Raw genomic sequence first — 16,327 nt, 5'->3', positions numbered from 1 at the left:
CTAATTTTTTCAGATTTCAGAATTTTACATTCACACACCACTGATAAAATCCCAACATAAGTTTGTTGTTGCCTGGGCTTAGCATTTTAACAGGATTCAAATAATTGAATGTGTAGAAAAGGACAGGATTCAAATAATAGATTATTGGCTGGGCTTATCAATCCGGTTAAAACGTGTGCATCTTTGCTCATGAACCATTTCGTTAAAGATTCTATTTTTCTGTAAAAGTATTGAATATATTCATATTTTCAACTAACCCATGAAAAATAAACAAACAAGCATTTTCTTCAACAACTCATCCTCTACAAACTTAGCATCTTGTTTCACATTTTCACATAAAATCTACATATGGTTTTCACATAATTGTACAGAGTTGTATCCAAATGTATTACAGATCTGCATATAATAAGAACAATCAGCAGATAATTGATTTTACAAACTAGATCTATAAATTACAGATCTGGAAAAAAAAAACTTGATATGCTTGATGAACAACGATTTTTTATCTAAACTGGAGCCAACGGTTACAGGTGGTGGCGCCGTCGAGAAAATTCTCCGTTGGTGATGAACGACGGTAGCACCACCGCCAGATTTAAGTCCCCATCTTCCTCCACCGTTTATCTTTTGGTTCAACTTTAATCAGATCGTAGAAAATGTTAAAATGAAGATATAGGAATAAAAATGAAGTTTTATGCTTTTGAGTCTGGAGAATGAAATGAATGAAGGAATGGAAAAGGAAAAGATTTTGATTATTTTTTTAATCAAGACAATCTGGAAACAACGACTTGGAATAACATGGTGTTATTGGTTTGGTGAAGACAAAGTAAGAAAGATGTGATATGGGCAGACTACAATAAAGATCAATGTTCTTTTTAATCTAATGGTTCAGAAAATACTTTCTTTAACTTGTGTATGATACACAAATTTGTGCAGTGTGTAGGCTAAATGCCACCCGTACCACCAGGAAAGGTTGAAGATTGAATTCAATGGCTTAACAATTTTTTTTTTAATTGCAATTTAGTCCCTCACAAATAAAAAAAACTTAAAAATTTAGTCTCTTATCATTTTCATATAAATTAGTCTCTAAATTTCTCTAATACAATGAGTTAAGGACTAATTTGTCCAAAATATAAAAATGACAAGGATTAATTTGAATTTATTTTTTTGCCGGACATTGAATTGATTCGTGAAAAAATTATTACGAGGACCTGAATTGGGTCTTCACTCTTGTTTATTTTGTGTAAAAAAATAATTTAGGTTAAATATAGTTTTATAACTAAATGAATTATGGTAAGAGGTTTGTTATTTGAACAACCATTTGTATGATAATTTATGGAACAACTATAAATTTACAAAAAAAATAGGTATTGACACTCAAATCAAAGCAATAGAGTGATATAGTAAAAACATGATGTGAATATAATAAAGAAATTGATTTAGACGGTTTTTATTTCTAAGTGTAGTTATGACTTAGATTTGTGGTGTAACACGGTGTAATTACAGTTTTTTTGGTTTGGAGGGGAAAATGATGATGTATATTGTTGTCCTTTTGGGTTTAGAATGATGATGATGATGATATTTTTATATATTTTCTTTTTGATAAAAAAGTTTGATGAAATTTTTAGAAATGTAAATTTCATATTAAATTGGTCCTCCATTCGCAGAAGGTGACATAGACGGACACATTAACATTACTCGTTGTTTGTTAGTATGTCTAACCCCTTGACTTTGATGGATTGGACCAATTAGATAAACGTGGATTATATTTAGTGATGTTTTAGCTATTTCTAAAAATTCAAAGATCAAATTGATCGATGTGTACAAATTGAAGGACCAACGAACCCATTCCTTAATCCTTTAGAAATACATTTTTGCAAAATTTCTATTAATTTAAATTAGTGGTTTAACCCTGAAGCAAAACTTTTCATTCTTATTCATTGTCTTATTCAACGACATATCTAGAAACAATAATTCCCTCTATGTTATTGTTACATCTATGACTATGTATGTATATACTCGCAAGAATGCAGCTATCTATACATAATGAGTTTTATCTACTTCCTAAAATCCTTCTATCAAATGTTAAAACATTAATAACTATAATATTTTCATTTTTCTTTACAAAAAACAAGCACAAGAATCATGTCACATATGAAATCACGGTCTATGCTTCTTCTTCTTGACTGAGAGAAGTGGTTGAATTTGCAAGTGTCTTTTGAATGCCTCATTGAAAAGAATACGAGCATGGAAGGCTTTAATAATAGGTAGCCATGCCAAAATAGCTATAGGTGCAAAAAGTACTATCCCCATTCCATAGTCAAATTCTCTAGCAAGTGCACGTGTAAAGTCCCATAATCCTGTATGCTCTATTTTTGGTCTTGCAGCTTGTGCAATCTAAGTCGCCAAAAGTATTTACTTGGATTAAGTCTAGGGTTAAAAGGTATAAAGCACGAACACAAACACATACATCAAACACGACACAAACCCAGACACCGACACTGATAATAATTTAAGAAAATGACATAATTAAGTGCAATCATATGTGCCAGTGTCGGACACCAATGCGTGTCTGACACCGGGACACGCCTAATATTAGGAGTGTCCATGCTTCATAGGTTAAAAGCAAGATTCAGGTTATCTGTGGTCGCAATGTCACATATTCACCACAGTCGGTACATCCGAACCTTCTGTCAATGGTCAGATTGTTCATATGAGTGTCTGATCCATAAGGGGGGTTCTGATTGTCCGACTGTAGTGACTATGTACTATTTCGAACGCAGGGAATCTATTTTCAAAAAAATGTAAAAAGAGGGTTGCTAAAGATTGTTACCTGTATCAGTCCCCATGCAGTTGGCATGAATGCCATACAGCAAACAAAAAGGTCTGACACTGACAGCTGACATATGATTGAAAGAGTAATGATGAGGGCAACAACAGCAACAAATAGGATTGCTTTGAAAAATCTGAATCCAAGTTGATAATTAGCACCAAGTAGGTTCCTTCCTATGTTGACAGCCTGCATGGACATATTTAGATTATGTTATTAACATGCAACAGTACATCATATACTTTTTCCTTTTCTATGTGACACATTATTTGGTAACCGACTAAGTTTATATTAAATTTTCCGAATCAAAGAAAGCTTAAAAGAGAGCTTACCTTCACCAAGACGAAAATTCCAAAAATCACAACCCATGAAAAGACATAAACCAGCAAGTTTTTGCTTTGCTGAGTGATGTCAAGGTGATAGACCAAACCATACTGATAGATGAAGAAACGAAGCGAAAGCAATATTTCAGCAAACCTCGAACCAAGACTTGAACGTCGAAGATGAGCTTGTTCGTCATACCACCAAGAATGCCAACTTTTATCCTGATGGATTCCCAATCCACCCTGTTGTCTGATCCATTTATTCCACTCTTTCCAATCATCTACCGCCTTTGTCCAACTGAATCCGGCAGGGTTGAAAAGAAAAGGCGCGCACAACCAAGTCAAAGACATGAACCAAATCGCGTAAGTTATCAACACATATGTCATGTTACTTTGATAAGATTTCCTGAACATGTTATAAACAACCAAAAGCAGCATTAGCTCGAATGCCTTTACAAAGTGACTTCTCGAATATAATCTATAGTTTTCAGTGAAGCTAGCGTGGAACACAACTTTGCGTCCGGTTGGTCTGTATTTCGCGCCTCCGTGCAAAATTGTTCTGCCATAGTAATGTGTTTTTGTTCCAAGGGAGAATGTGAAGAAAACAGCTGCAAGCTGTAACTGCATGAGGATAAAATCTTTGATGGCTGTTAGGAAACCTCTCTCAAGGCCTATTTCCATCATCATTGGTAAGCCGGTTAGAAGTCCAAGTTGTATGAATGATTGAGAAGCAAGAGCTGTTTCTAAGGACTGTACATTCTTGATTCTTGCTTCAATGATGAGTGCTCTCTCTAAGCCACTGAGAACAAGGTATAACTGTCCGTAGAGAAATACATATATTCCTATTACTGATATCTGTGGAGAAATTCAATAGGAATTTATATTAGTCAAAATTGATGGTACCGATAATTTATGAATTATCTTATGTCATCCCTAGAAAAACAAGGAACAATATAACTATCTAAGGAAAGGTAGTTAACTTAGGGGCCTTTTTGGATTAACTTATTTGAGTTTATCTACTGACATAAGCACTTGTGAGACTGTTAGAGAAAGCTTATGGAAACAACTTATGACATGCTTGTAAACACTAATATTAAAAGCACTTAGAACTTATATGAAAACAATTTGACTTTATTTTATCTATTGTTATAGAAATAACTTATATATAAGCGCTTCTCTTAAAAAAAAAAAAACTTATATATAAGCGCTTATATGATATAAGCACTTGTTAAACTGTTTATCCAACCTAGCTATGCTGAAATTTGTTTGCTTTAGCCTTTAGGGAATGCATTTCATCAATTTCATAATATGATATCACCAGGCTTAACCTAAGGTGCATGGTTTTGGAAAATGCAAGATGATAACCCCCAACCCTAGGCTATACATGTCATACTCCTCATCATATAAGTAACAAAGTAGTGAAATATATCATAGAGAAGAATATTATGGTTCAGTGAGATTACCAAGCTGCTGAAGTAAAATCCAATAGTAGTGAAATAACAAGATAGCATCCTGAAAAAATCGAATTGTCTTGCAAGGCGGAATATGTCACGGCTTATAGTTTGCTCACTGTTTCCGTTAGCTACCTTGGCTTCAAATTTTGAGATCGAGTTTAGACTAACATCGCGACCTTTGCCAATTTGCAAGTATTCATGATATGTAATGCAGCCCCTTCTTAAAGTAGAATTAAATCCTGCATTTGAGAATAAACATGTATTCATCTCTATTGTTAACAATCAACATGTGGTTAGAAATAATACTATGTTGTTAAAGTCCTTGAACTCATACCAGCAAAAACGTCTTCACTCAAATTAATTGTTTTAGATGCTTTGCTTATTCCTCCTCTTGTAATATGAAAAACTCTGTCAAATACATCAGGATGGCCATAGTGGAACCGCACCCTGAGTGAGTGAATGCATCAGTGTTAGAATCATAGATTAGGAACTGAATTAACGAATCGTATCAATTAGTTATTCCTTGATATGAGAAAAGTTACTCCTTGTTATTCCTTGATATGAGAAAAGTTACTCCTTGTTTATACATACAACTAGCAAGAATCAACAAAATGAAACTATCATTTCAAAATTGTGGTAGGTCTTCTAAAACCCTTAAGTCACATAATGAACATTTACTTCTTCTTGTTGCTTACTTTTTCAGAATGTCATTTTGCAGTTATTACCTGAGAGGATTAGCTAGAAGCCTTTGACCAATTGTGACAAAGCTGGTTTCCTGATATGACATGAACCATGCCAGAGAAGAGACACTGAAGTTGAAAAGGAATGCAAGATACCATGTTAGTGTACTTAACATCTCTAATTTTATATTAACATTTACGAGTACAAAAATTATATTTTGACAGAAAATTACGACAATAATTTGGATGGTTAACTCAGCCTATAGCATGGCATAGTTTCTTAAACTTAAACGACGTTCATGCATTCAAGGAAAATGTGATTCACATTTACATATAATATGTCACATTATGTGTATGTTTATAACATAAGGAATCTTGCTCAGTTTTCCCGTTTGTGAAAATGTGAATGTTTATAACATGGTAAGTTTAATTTAATGGAATTAAGAGGACTAACCTTCCTGTGAAAATATGTTCTCTTAAACCAAGTATTGTAGGAGGCCTCCGTCCTTGGCGCTTAAGAAATTCTTGGAGAAGGTTTCTCATTTTTAGAGCTTCTTCCAAGTAGTTATCCTGTAAATAAAAATAATCATAAGAACACAACATAAATGATCGATTTTTATGTAAAATGATAGTAATTAGTTAACTTGTAAAGAAAATATAAAGAGAAATCAATATACTTGGTTCATATCAATTGTCTGGAGGGCTTCGCCACGAGTGTATATTATTGCATTGTTTTGATTTTCAGGCTTCCCTTCTCCAAGCTGTGGCGGACCTGGAAGTTTTATTTGGTATACTGTCTGTAAAGAAAATTAAGTATATTAAGTTATATCATATAATTTCATTATATAAAAAAAAATTGGCTTCTAACATCTTAATCTATAGCTTAATCATAAACTTAATTTCTGTTGAGGCAGACAACTTCATGCAGAGTGATTGTGATTAGCATAATCTATTGTATATAACTTCTGCTTTACAACCTATGATGCTACTGTTTTAGTTAAGTGACATTCTAACCTATTAAAATGTGAAAACCAACTTATAAATACTTTCCTTAAATGGTAAACAAAATTATTCTGAGATAATCAATATTTCCAAGACTAATTCTCGTGATGTTGTAAAAAAATACCTGCTCAAAACCATTGACAGCCTTAACCAGTTTCGAATAATACACTTTGTGAGGTCTACCCTGCATAATCTCCTCCTTTTCTTCAACATAAGCAACACGAAGAGACGGATACCTGCAGGAAATACAAGCATGCATTGGTTGGTTATTGTCTCTAATTATTTTACTTCAAGAAGCTAGATATTTTTCTCCTTTGTAAAAACTCACCTTATCATTAAGTCAATTGTATCTTTATAACGCTGATCATTCATAGACTTTTGCAATGCAAATGATTGGCAGGAAATGACATAGGTGTATTTCATGTCTGCTAGTGCTTCTAGACGAGCAAATAATGCACGGTTACCCTTTTCAGCCGTCTCATAACCTTCAAGAATATCTGCATTAAAAAGTTCAACTTTAATCATGTCTGTTTTAAAAGTCACATGTAAGTTTATCTGTGATTGGTTTGCAATGTTAAAAGTCTTACATCGACAGTGTATCAAAATGAAACTCTATTTTTGTTGAATTTATTTTCCATATTTATTTACACAACCTAGTATCATTTATACTTCGTCACATACCTTCATCTTCTGCCATGTCAAGAAATGCTTGTAATTTTAACGCTTCTGTGTAGTACATCATCCCTCTAACTGTTACAAATACGATTTCAATGATCACAAAAATGCCTTAAAATTCCATGAACGTTTAACTTAGAAAATAATACAAACCGAACCTGTTCTTCCTAGTGTCTGTCCCCGGTATGAAGCCCACAATCTAAGCTCTTCTGATTTGTTTTCATCTTCTAAACTCCTACGGTCTTCGCAACACATACGTTCCAAAAAGTTTTTCCATTCATCTGTTTAAATTTATAGGACAAGCTATGAGACGAGTTCAAATAGAAGGTTTTATGTTACATAGAAGAAAATTGTTATTTGTAACAACCTGGATAGATCTTTTGCATGTAAAAGATTATGGAGTCCTCCTCTCTTTCCGAACCAAGCTCCTTCATCGAAAAGTTGATGTCCTCCATGTAGTGTGGGGTTATAACACTGTCGATCATGCTATGTATCAGAGTTCTGTGATTGAACTATAAAAATATAATACAGGGCCGGCCCAAGAGGGTTGCCACTAAAGCAAGAGCTTTAGGCCCCCAAATTTTTTACGCCCATATTAGGCCTTATCTTTTTGGCTTTGAATATATTTCCGTACTTCAAATTTTTAAAGTTAAATGTTTTTATGTTAGTTATCACTGAAAGGTTTTCTTCTTAGATTGATTTGTCATCAATGAATAATGAAGTTCTCATTAAATTACCTAAATGGCACCATACTATGCACTTTTGGAGCATCTGGCATATCTGTAAACAGAGAAGTAGCAAAGAATGATATGCGCCGACGAGCATCTAAGTTTGCAGGTATGTCCATTGCAGTCTCTTTGACTGTAACTAATAAATGAAATCGCTTGATCTGTCATAAACAGGCTTGATTATGTTAGTATAACAAGGGTAGAGTTCACATCATGCAAGATGTTATTTTTCAATATTATATGTCGCGAAAGTTGTCTAAATTTGGAGAACGAAAAGTAAGAATCATTGAAGAGAAAATACTACCTTTTCCATCAAAGGGCCTTCTGGCAAGGGAAAATGGACACAACTTTCATTGGAAAATGGAAAGGATTCACTATCAATTTCCTCAGTGGCAAATAGTTGATTATCATCTCTAAAATAAACAAAGCCACATTCATTTTCTTCGGGAAAGTGTGATGTATCCAATGTTCTGCACAGATTAAGTGAGAAAATTAAAATTTGTAGCCTAGTAATGATGTAAGGACGACAAATTCTTGAGCATAAATACCTCGAGTCATCCATCATATCGTTTGTTACTAACTCAAACATATCGAGTAATGCTTTCGCAACTCTGTGCCGATTGTCTTTACCTCCCTCAATCTTATGGAATTCCATAACAAAGTAGTTAGGACTAAGTTTCTGGTCATTACATTTGTCGGTATAATATTTATAACCTTTAGTTTAGTTTGAGGTAGTAATTACCAGAAGTTCAGCTAGCTCAATGACCTTAACATGTAGATCTGGGAGAACTTTCATGTTGAAGTTCTTAAGAAGAGTTGTTTCTTCGATACTGTTTTCGATTTCGCTTAGTATATCACGTATAATCCTAAACATGCACAAGTGACCACCAGATTAGCAGCAAATATCAAAAATTTGTTGAGGATGGGAAGATTTTATCTAGAAACATATTCCATTTGATTACCTTTTCTCCTGGCTACCAACAATAAGAATCTCAAGAACAAATTTTAGTGACTGGTAGCACTCTCTTACAGCATAAAACATGTATTTGTCTTTTGTAATTTTTTTGACAAGAGCTTCTTCCTTTCCTTCAAAATCTTTAGCAATGGTCAAAGCTGTAGAAAACTAGAACGTGTAGCGAGAAAAGTTCATTAATAAATGGAAAATGTACATATAATGATTCTTGTTCTACTAAATCAATATATAGAAATTTGGTTTAAGAGTATGTTACCTTGTTTGCCAAGAGGAAAACAGGCCAAAGAATCTTGCGAGAAAACAATTCGGAAGATACAGGCATCAACATTAAATCCATTTCTCTGTTGAAAAACATATTATCAGATGTTGGAACAAGAAATAGACATGTAGTTAAGTTACAACGAAAATCACCTGTTACTAATTAAGTCTTCAAGACGAAGATGGCTTATAATTTGATTCCATATTACCACAAATTTGGCAAGAGCATTTTTTTCATCAGGAAGCTGTAACAAAAGAAAAGTGGTCAACATAAGTGGAATAAACATTGTTATGAATAGCGTATATTCTGAAATTATGTGTACTAATTCTATTCGGACCATTAATCAGACTCGTTAAGTTTAGAGTAGTCTATATATCGTAAATATTTTCTAGAAATACATTACTATTACTAAACTAGAACAAACCTTTTGAAATATATTGCTGAGGAAACCCTTTCTTCTCTTTTTACCGCGTTTGGAAGACGGTGGATTCAGACACACATCAAATGCTGCTGGCAAGTTGTCAAATCTACTTCTTAGCATTCCTTGTGTCCTTATCTATTTTCAATTATAAAGGTGAGTGAACCATTTCATTTCCGAGGGAAGATACAAAGAAAGAAGTAATGAAAAAACATAGATTACCTCACCAAGGTGATGCAAAACTCCGTAAATTCCACCAACTATTGTACAGAAAACAGAATACCAAATTTGTGTGTCCATAAAATATATCTGGAATAAATGAAGAATTCATGATGTTAATATCTTTTACACTGTGTAAAAATATATTTGAAATGTCCAACGGTAATGACTAATTGACAGTGTAAAAATTCTTTACACTGTCGGTGCATATCAATTAAATCCATATCTTAAGACTTCAATATAATGTTAATATCGAAAGTTAAGATCAAATAAGTGTATGTTACAAAATTTTGATGCAGACTCACCATTACTACAGGGCTCCACACAGCCACAATTGCACCAGCATTATTCTTGACTGTAGCACAAGCAAACCTTCGTCAGAGATACTAACTTATCCGTCATATAATATTACTAATACAATTAGAAATGCTGCATACCTCTTGGAAAAAGCTCATGCCATTCATACTTTCTTACACCGATTCTCATGATTCGTCTAGTTGGTTCTATGAGTGGTTTTATCTGCGTGTATTGATAATGGCATAAGTCATTAAGAGTAAGTTCCTAGTTCGGAAAATCCGATTAGCATAACCTATAATCAAAGTTCTGTTTTTATTTTTACCTCAAAACTGTAGCTGAACACAAATTTACATGATAACACCAATATCCAAAACAATGTGTACCTATTTGAAGAAATTGAACATATTATATAGGTTTCGATTCATATACCAATGAAACTAAAGTGAACAATCCGAACAAGTTAACAAGGTAATAGGATATACTTTATAACAGAAAGCTGGTCTTCTTGCATCCCTCGTCCAACGTAGATTCTTGGCTGTACAATAAATACATGTGACACTAAGTTACAACAAGGTAACAGGTTTAGTTTATCTTCATTCGTCTATTTGATATTTAATTCGTATTTGTTTCTCTTTCACCAAGTTTTGAACCTTGGTCATTTAACTCATTCAACCCTTGTCTCAAACGAGTTGATCTAAACTAACACGGATAGTTGAAACATATGGTAAAAACTTTGATGAAATTACCTGAATCCACCAAGCCAAAACTTTGCATATCTTGTTATTAGATACCTCGATATATTTTCCCATAGCAGGTACAAAAAATAACACAACTTCAGCTGCATTACTTGTCAAGTATATTGCAGAAGCAACCATATAGGAAGTGAAGCACCATTCTTCAACCAAACTTCCATACTTGGTGGAATAACAAGTATATTTTCTTCTTGAATTAGCATAGCACACAGGAAGAATAATATTCCACATCATGGCGAATCCCAGCTTCACCAAAAGTTTCACTTTTTGTGAATGTTCCATGGTATATCTGGCTTTCCACGTAAAGGCGATGTCTGAAAATGCTGTAACACATTATAGATGAGAATTGTTTTAGTATAGTATATGTTCCATTTTCAGTTCCATGTAATGCAATAAATTGACACTATACCTTGAATAAATTTAAGAATGGCTGAAGTAATAAAGATGCTGATGATGTCCTCAAATACTGTGGCATCAAACAACTGAAGTGGAGATCCCAAGTCATGGCAGGCAATGATTATTATGGCCTATGAACCAACGCAATCACGATTTTTTTAGATTATCCATCATAAGAAACATACACTTTAAGTTATATATCACTAGTATATTTGAAGCAAACCTGAAGGGATATAATATAAAAACTCCACATTCGATCAAAGCTTCTAAAAATTTGCCAAAATGAACGAATCTCAACGAAATTTGTCTTTCCTAGCCATTGTCGTTCTCTGTTTTCCTCATTTTCGTTGTTTTCTTGATCTTCCTCCACAGTTTCCTGTACAAGGAAAGAAATAAACAGGTAAATCATGTCAGTATATAGAGTGGTAGTTCCTTGAAAGTAGCAAGAGTGTAGAACTAATCCAACTTTTTCTACAAATACCCATACCGCAGTAAACAAGTGAAATAATATACTTAAATGTCAAAGATAGTAACCATTGTTCACATTATGTTAGAGCTTAATGGTAGCTTTCTGCACAAGAAATTTGCAGTTTCTACTCTAACTGTTCAAGACAAGGAAACTTCATTGTAATTAATTGATACTGATTAAACCAAATTTACTTGCAATTTCAATGTTAGCATTCAGAAGAATATTTCATTTTCATATATAAGTAAAAGAACCACATGATGTTGGCATGCCATCTAATAAGATCCTTTTAAATTGTTGTCCGCAACCGTAATTGCAGCGGCAATACAACAATTGTAGTGGTATCTGCTACAGGTTTTAAACTGTTATTGTTGCCACATCGGACGCATTTGCAAGAATTATACGATGAAATCACATAACAGTTAATTTGAAATTTCATTTAGCTTTATTTTTATGTTTAAAATATCACATAAAATCTGAAGTACAGTGCTTTTGTGAATCACATCATCACCTGTATTTCTTCTTCAACCTTCGTTTCTTTCTTTTTCTTCTTTTTCTTTTCTTTCTTTTGAGCAGGTGATACAACAGGTTTCTCTTTTGTTTTTACAAAGAAAAAATCATGGTCCTGATCACGCATGGGCCAACCGATTCCAAAACAATCAGGAGTCCTAGAGATGTAGAAACAGCAAGGACCTCATGATATATATGAAAAGTAGGATGACATAATACATAGCACCGACAATTCAAATTAAAAGTGTGTCTAGTGTCTAATACGAGAAAGTGTCAAGTGTTTGACACCGACATGACGCTGACACACGTGGTTACATTCAATCACTCCCATTTTTTTAAATTATTAACGATGTGTAAATGTCAGTGTCGTGTCCTGTCCTGTGTATGTGTCAGTGCTTCATAGGCCACATGAAAAAAACTAGAAAATCTTGGTCGAAAGGTTATAGTACTGACCAGAAGTATTCATTCAGATCATCATAGTTTCTCCATGCAGAATGGTCAGTTGTCCCACCTTTGCTATTTTCAACTTCCTATAGATTGAAGATAAATTAGTTAAATTGAAGAAAACAGAAAGAAACAAAAATAGGATGCATTAGACAGTACCTTTCTTATAACATTGTATATAGGTGTGACAACATTATTAAGGAAAGATTCTGGTTCTCCTCCATATGCCGGCATGACCTTTTCCCATGTTGTTAAGCTGATAGCACCACTTAAAATTCCATGCATTTCATATGACATCTTTAAAACACACAAAATATTACAAGAAATAAGAGAAATAATCATTTAATGTAAGGTTATTTGAAAATTTCAATCATTTATGAAAATAGGTGCATATGGATGACTAAATCAAGCATTCATGTAATGCCTTATAGCAGGAAATCCGGATCATCCGTTTATCACATGTAGGTAAAAGGCTAAAAGCTATAAGCTTAAATTAGAATCTAATAGTTTCAACTTACATGGTGAAAGATATAGCAAAGACATTCTGGCATGAACCTCAAATTAGCTGCCTCCCCCCATATGAGCAGGTAAAGACCAATATACAAAATTTTATATTGTTGTGCTTCCTGTTTCACAAAAGGTAACCTGCAACACAAGTTACAGACTTAGTAAGCAAGATGAAAGGTCAAAATACAAAAAAAAAAAAAAAAAATGTTCAAACCAAATGCATTATAAGGTTTGGGGTCTAACTCAGTTGTACAAAACCAGCCTATAAGGTGATGATTGTCTGGTTGTATAAGTTTTATTTAGGCCTTATATGTAGCCAATACGAGGCCTGGATTTTCCGATGCATCCCTTCACACTTAGTACCGTTGGGTATGTTTGGTGCTTAGGAAATATAGGTAATCAATGGATCAAAGATACTCTAATACCTTCTTAGGTTTTGAGTCTAACTCAAGCGTACGAAACCTACTTGTAAAGTAATGATTTCCTAGGCTCTATAAACTTAATGAACCCTACTCTCTCTAATCGTGAGACTTGAGTTTTCCCTATACAACCGATGAAATATTTTGAAAAAGAAGAATAATTATCACAGTCACAGAGATGGAGTGAAATATACTATATTGTGTTTTTAATCGAAGGAATAGACAAAACATAAATTATTGAGAGCAACAGGAGAATTAGATCAGTTAACATACCGGATATTGCTTTTCCTTTCCAAAAACTTACACCAATTTGTATAATTTTTGAAGAACTTTCTCATCAATTCATCCACACCTCCTTCTCCTAACTGATAGAACAAGAATGATTTACTTTACATAGTCAACAATGTAATAAAGTAAAACCATAATAAGCATGTTTAAAAGAAAATTCACCTTCAGAACAGATTTCTGGTTGTGAGTTTGCTGCCTAGTCTGCATATTGGCTAGCAGTAGAATCAGATGTTCCCTTTGGTTTGCCACATTGGCTTCCTAATGCAAGAGACATGATATAGAAAAGGGTAAATATGAAGCAATGTTGACCATAAATTACTATATCATTTACTTTAAACTAGACAAAAGTGGAGTTTCATTTTATGCAATAATAATAGCGCTTTCGGTCCCTATAGTATGTGTCCAATCTTATTTTATTCCCTACAAAAGAGAAATAGATTTTGTCCTGATAATTTCAGATTCCTCCACTTTTAGTCTTCGGTATCATTTGCTGGACTAAAATCCATTTTTTTTTTTTGAGAGAGGACTAGAATCCAATTGGACCTATATTATGAAGAAGTGAAATGGAAAATTTGAGTCCAGTTTAACTGACCTGAAATCCAAAACAATGCTGAAGAAAATCAAACAGATCAACAAAGGCTCCATGTTTCTTGAAATCTTGGGCCGGGGGTAAACCTCGAATATTGCGAATAACTGCAATGGCGGCCTTAATCTGTATCAATTTATTAGTACCATCAGTCCATCAAATTGCAAACTGAGTCCTTTGTGACACTGAGATAAAATATTGTCAGGATATCAAATTCGACTCTAAACATGATAATAATAGATAAATAAGAACATATAAGAAAACTACGATTGATCACGGAGTTCAATTAATCATGCCTACGTCTCGGATAGGTGAGTGACTTATCAGTGAATATGAGTCATACTCAACAAATATCAATAAAAAAGGGTAAATGTGAATCATCGAAGAAGTATAGAACCTCAGGCTGCTGCATGATTGCATGCTGAATTCCCCCTTGCTCAAGTGGAAGAATGTTAAACTCAGTTTTTTTGTGGATTGCATTTCCTTCAGCAAGTGCCTATTTTAATCAACAAATTGATAAACTCTAAGAGCACGAAGAATACATGGTAAATAGATAATCTATACATACATTTGACTAGAAAAATGAAAAAAAGGAAGAAAAGAAATACCTGATTACTAGGCGTGTTTGTAACTGTTTTTAGCACCTCAAACAGAACAGAAGCAATAAATCTTGCATTTATCAATTTCTCCCTACGACTGTTTAGATAGAACATAACGTTAGTTTAAAAGTTTATGGACTATGCGCTGACAGTGTAACCGTTCTTTAATCAGACGCAGTAACATCTATGCGGTAAAATCTGATTGATGATTGTATAAAACACGTTTATGTTGACGGGGCATAGTTACTCTTTGTTTAAGCAAAGTTACCTTTGTTCTAAATCAAATGCTTTATTATTTCGAGTAAAATAATCCCTGTAGACATGGTAAACTCGCTTAAGTTCACGGATATCGCCTATTTCACCCCTTTTTGTAGCATTCTCATCCTGTATGTTACAATTCACAAAAAACCATATATGTCACACACAACAAATGAACATGTAAAATAAACTAAGACATGACTATATGCTTTTGTATTCATTCAGTTACTTCAACATTCTTGTTTACCTTTTCAAGTCTATGAAGGAGTGTAGTTTTGAATTGTCTAACACCTCTTCCACTTGAATTCTTGTCCATGTTATGTGCAATTACAAAGGCGTGAACTCGACCTGCAAAATAGAATTATGATGATTTTGAAACGAAACGAAACAAACACCATTTAAAATCTAAATAGCAAAAATAAACCAACCAAACACATTAAATAACAAGCTCAAAAGAGGGTAAACCGTGATTTTAGTCTCTAAAATGTGAGACGGTGTCACTATAATCCTGAATGTATCAAAATTATGAAAACAACATTGCGTGTATCTCATAGTAATCTGATAAACCTAACCGACTAATACATAGAAGACAGTTTCAATGGCCAAGGTAGCTAACGAGAACGTATTAGATACCATATTAACTAACGAGAAACACATTTGAAGACGTTTTTTTTAACTAACGGACAAAAATGATTTTTTACTCGAAGAAAGACTTACAAAGGTAAGAAACACGAGGCTCCTCCCTTTCGAGCAAATTAGCAACACGAAGGAACCTTTGAATTTCAGAACCAAAAACAGGTGGCAACCTTTCACTATCAAAGGGACCTGGTTGAAGGTGTTCATCATTACTGCTGCTACAAACACTATTGGTAGTAATAGCCATACTATTATCATATTCATATTCATATTCATGTTCATATTCATGCTCATATTGATGATGATGGTTTTGTCTAGATGTTGATGACTCTCCTTGTTCAAAATGAATTGGTTCTGCAAGAACAATCTCTGCCATTTCTTCATAAACCAGGAAAAGTGTGACACGGTTTCATAGTATATATGTGGAATCTTCTTCATTCTTTTGTTTACTTAGTGAGGTATGCTTTGTTGCACTTTAGAGTGTGTGTTTGTTTTAGTGTTAGTGGAAAGCTGAATGGTTTCTTTTGCTTTTGCTTTTCATGCTTTCTTTTTGTTTTAAGAGTTTTCTTTCCCTCTAAGGTGAGAGAAGAAGTGTTGTCAAAATCTCTGAC

The 16,327-nt window shown here is 33.7% G+C and overlaps 1 protein-coding gene across 1 annotated transcript; it reads right to left on the bottom strand.

Moving 5' to 3' along the window:
* Positions 1-1,902: 1,902 nt before the first annotated feature.
* On the bottom strand, positions 1,903-16,105 carry GSL04 (glucan synthase-like 4). The gene is made up of 41 exons (XM_085745352.1): positions 15,798-16,105; positions 15,328-15,428; positions 15,091-15,206; positions 14,832-14,919; positions 14,621-14,719; positions 14,230-14,349; positions 13,800-13,895; positions 13,623-13,714; positions 12,942-13,068; positions 12,583-12,720; positions 12,433-12,509; positions 11,981-12,137; positions 11,227-11,379; positions 11,017-11,134; positions 10,602-10,930; positions 10,338-10,390; positions 10,178-10,238; positions 9,996-10,077; positions 9,864-9,913; positions 9,562-9,648; positions 9,346-9,477; positions 9,074-9,165; positions 8,919-9,003; positions 8,652-8,812; positions 8,432-8,555; positions 8,238-8,329; positions 7,994-8,159; positions 7,699-7,850; positions 7,329-7,435; positions 7,120-7,242; positions 6,968-7,036; positions 6,615-6,783; positions 6,411-6,522; positions 5,962-6,081; positions 5,739-5,854; positions 5,330-5,413; positions 4,939-5,051; positions 4,614-4,843; positions 3,160-4,005; positions 2,831-3,016; positions 1,903-2,394 (listed from the first exon to the last, which is right to left on the bottom strand). Exons 1-41 carry the CDS (start codon positions 16,090-16,092, stop codon positions 2,158-2,160), a joined length of 5,955 nt encoding a protein of 1,984 aa, XP_085601478.1. The 5' UTR covers positions 16,093-16,105; the 3' UTR covers positions 1,903-2,157.
* Between the last annotated feature and the right edge of the window lie 222 nt (positions 16,106-16,327).

Source organism: Medicago sativa, chromosome 2 (assembly GCF_051527215.1).
Source record: "Medicago sativa cultivar Bolivia chromosome 2, Bolivia_mono, whole genome shotgun sequence".
Taxonomy (NCBI): Eukaryota; Viridiplantae; Streptophyta; class Magnoliopsida; order Fabales; family Fabaceae; genus Medicago; species Medicago sativa.
Note: the sequence above shows the minus strand (reverse complement) of the source record. Positions and strands in the feature narration are given on the sequence as shown.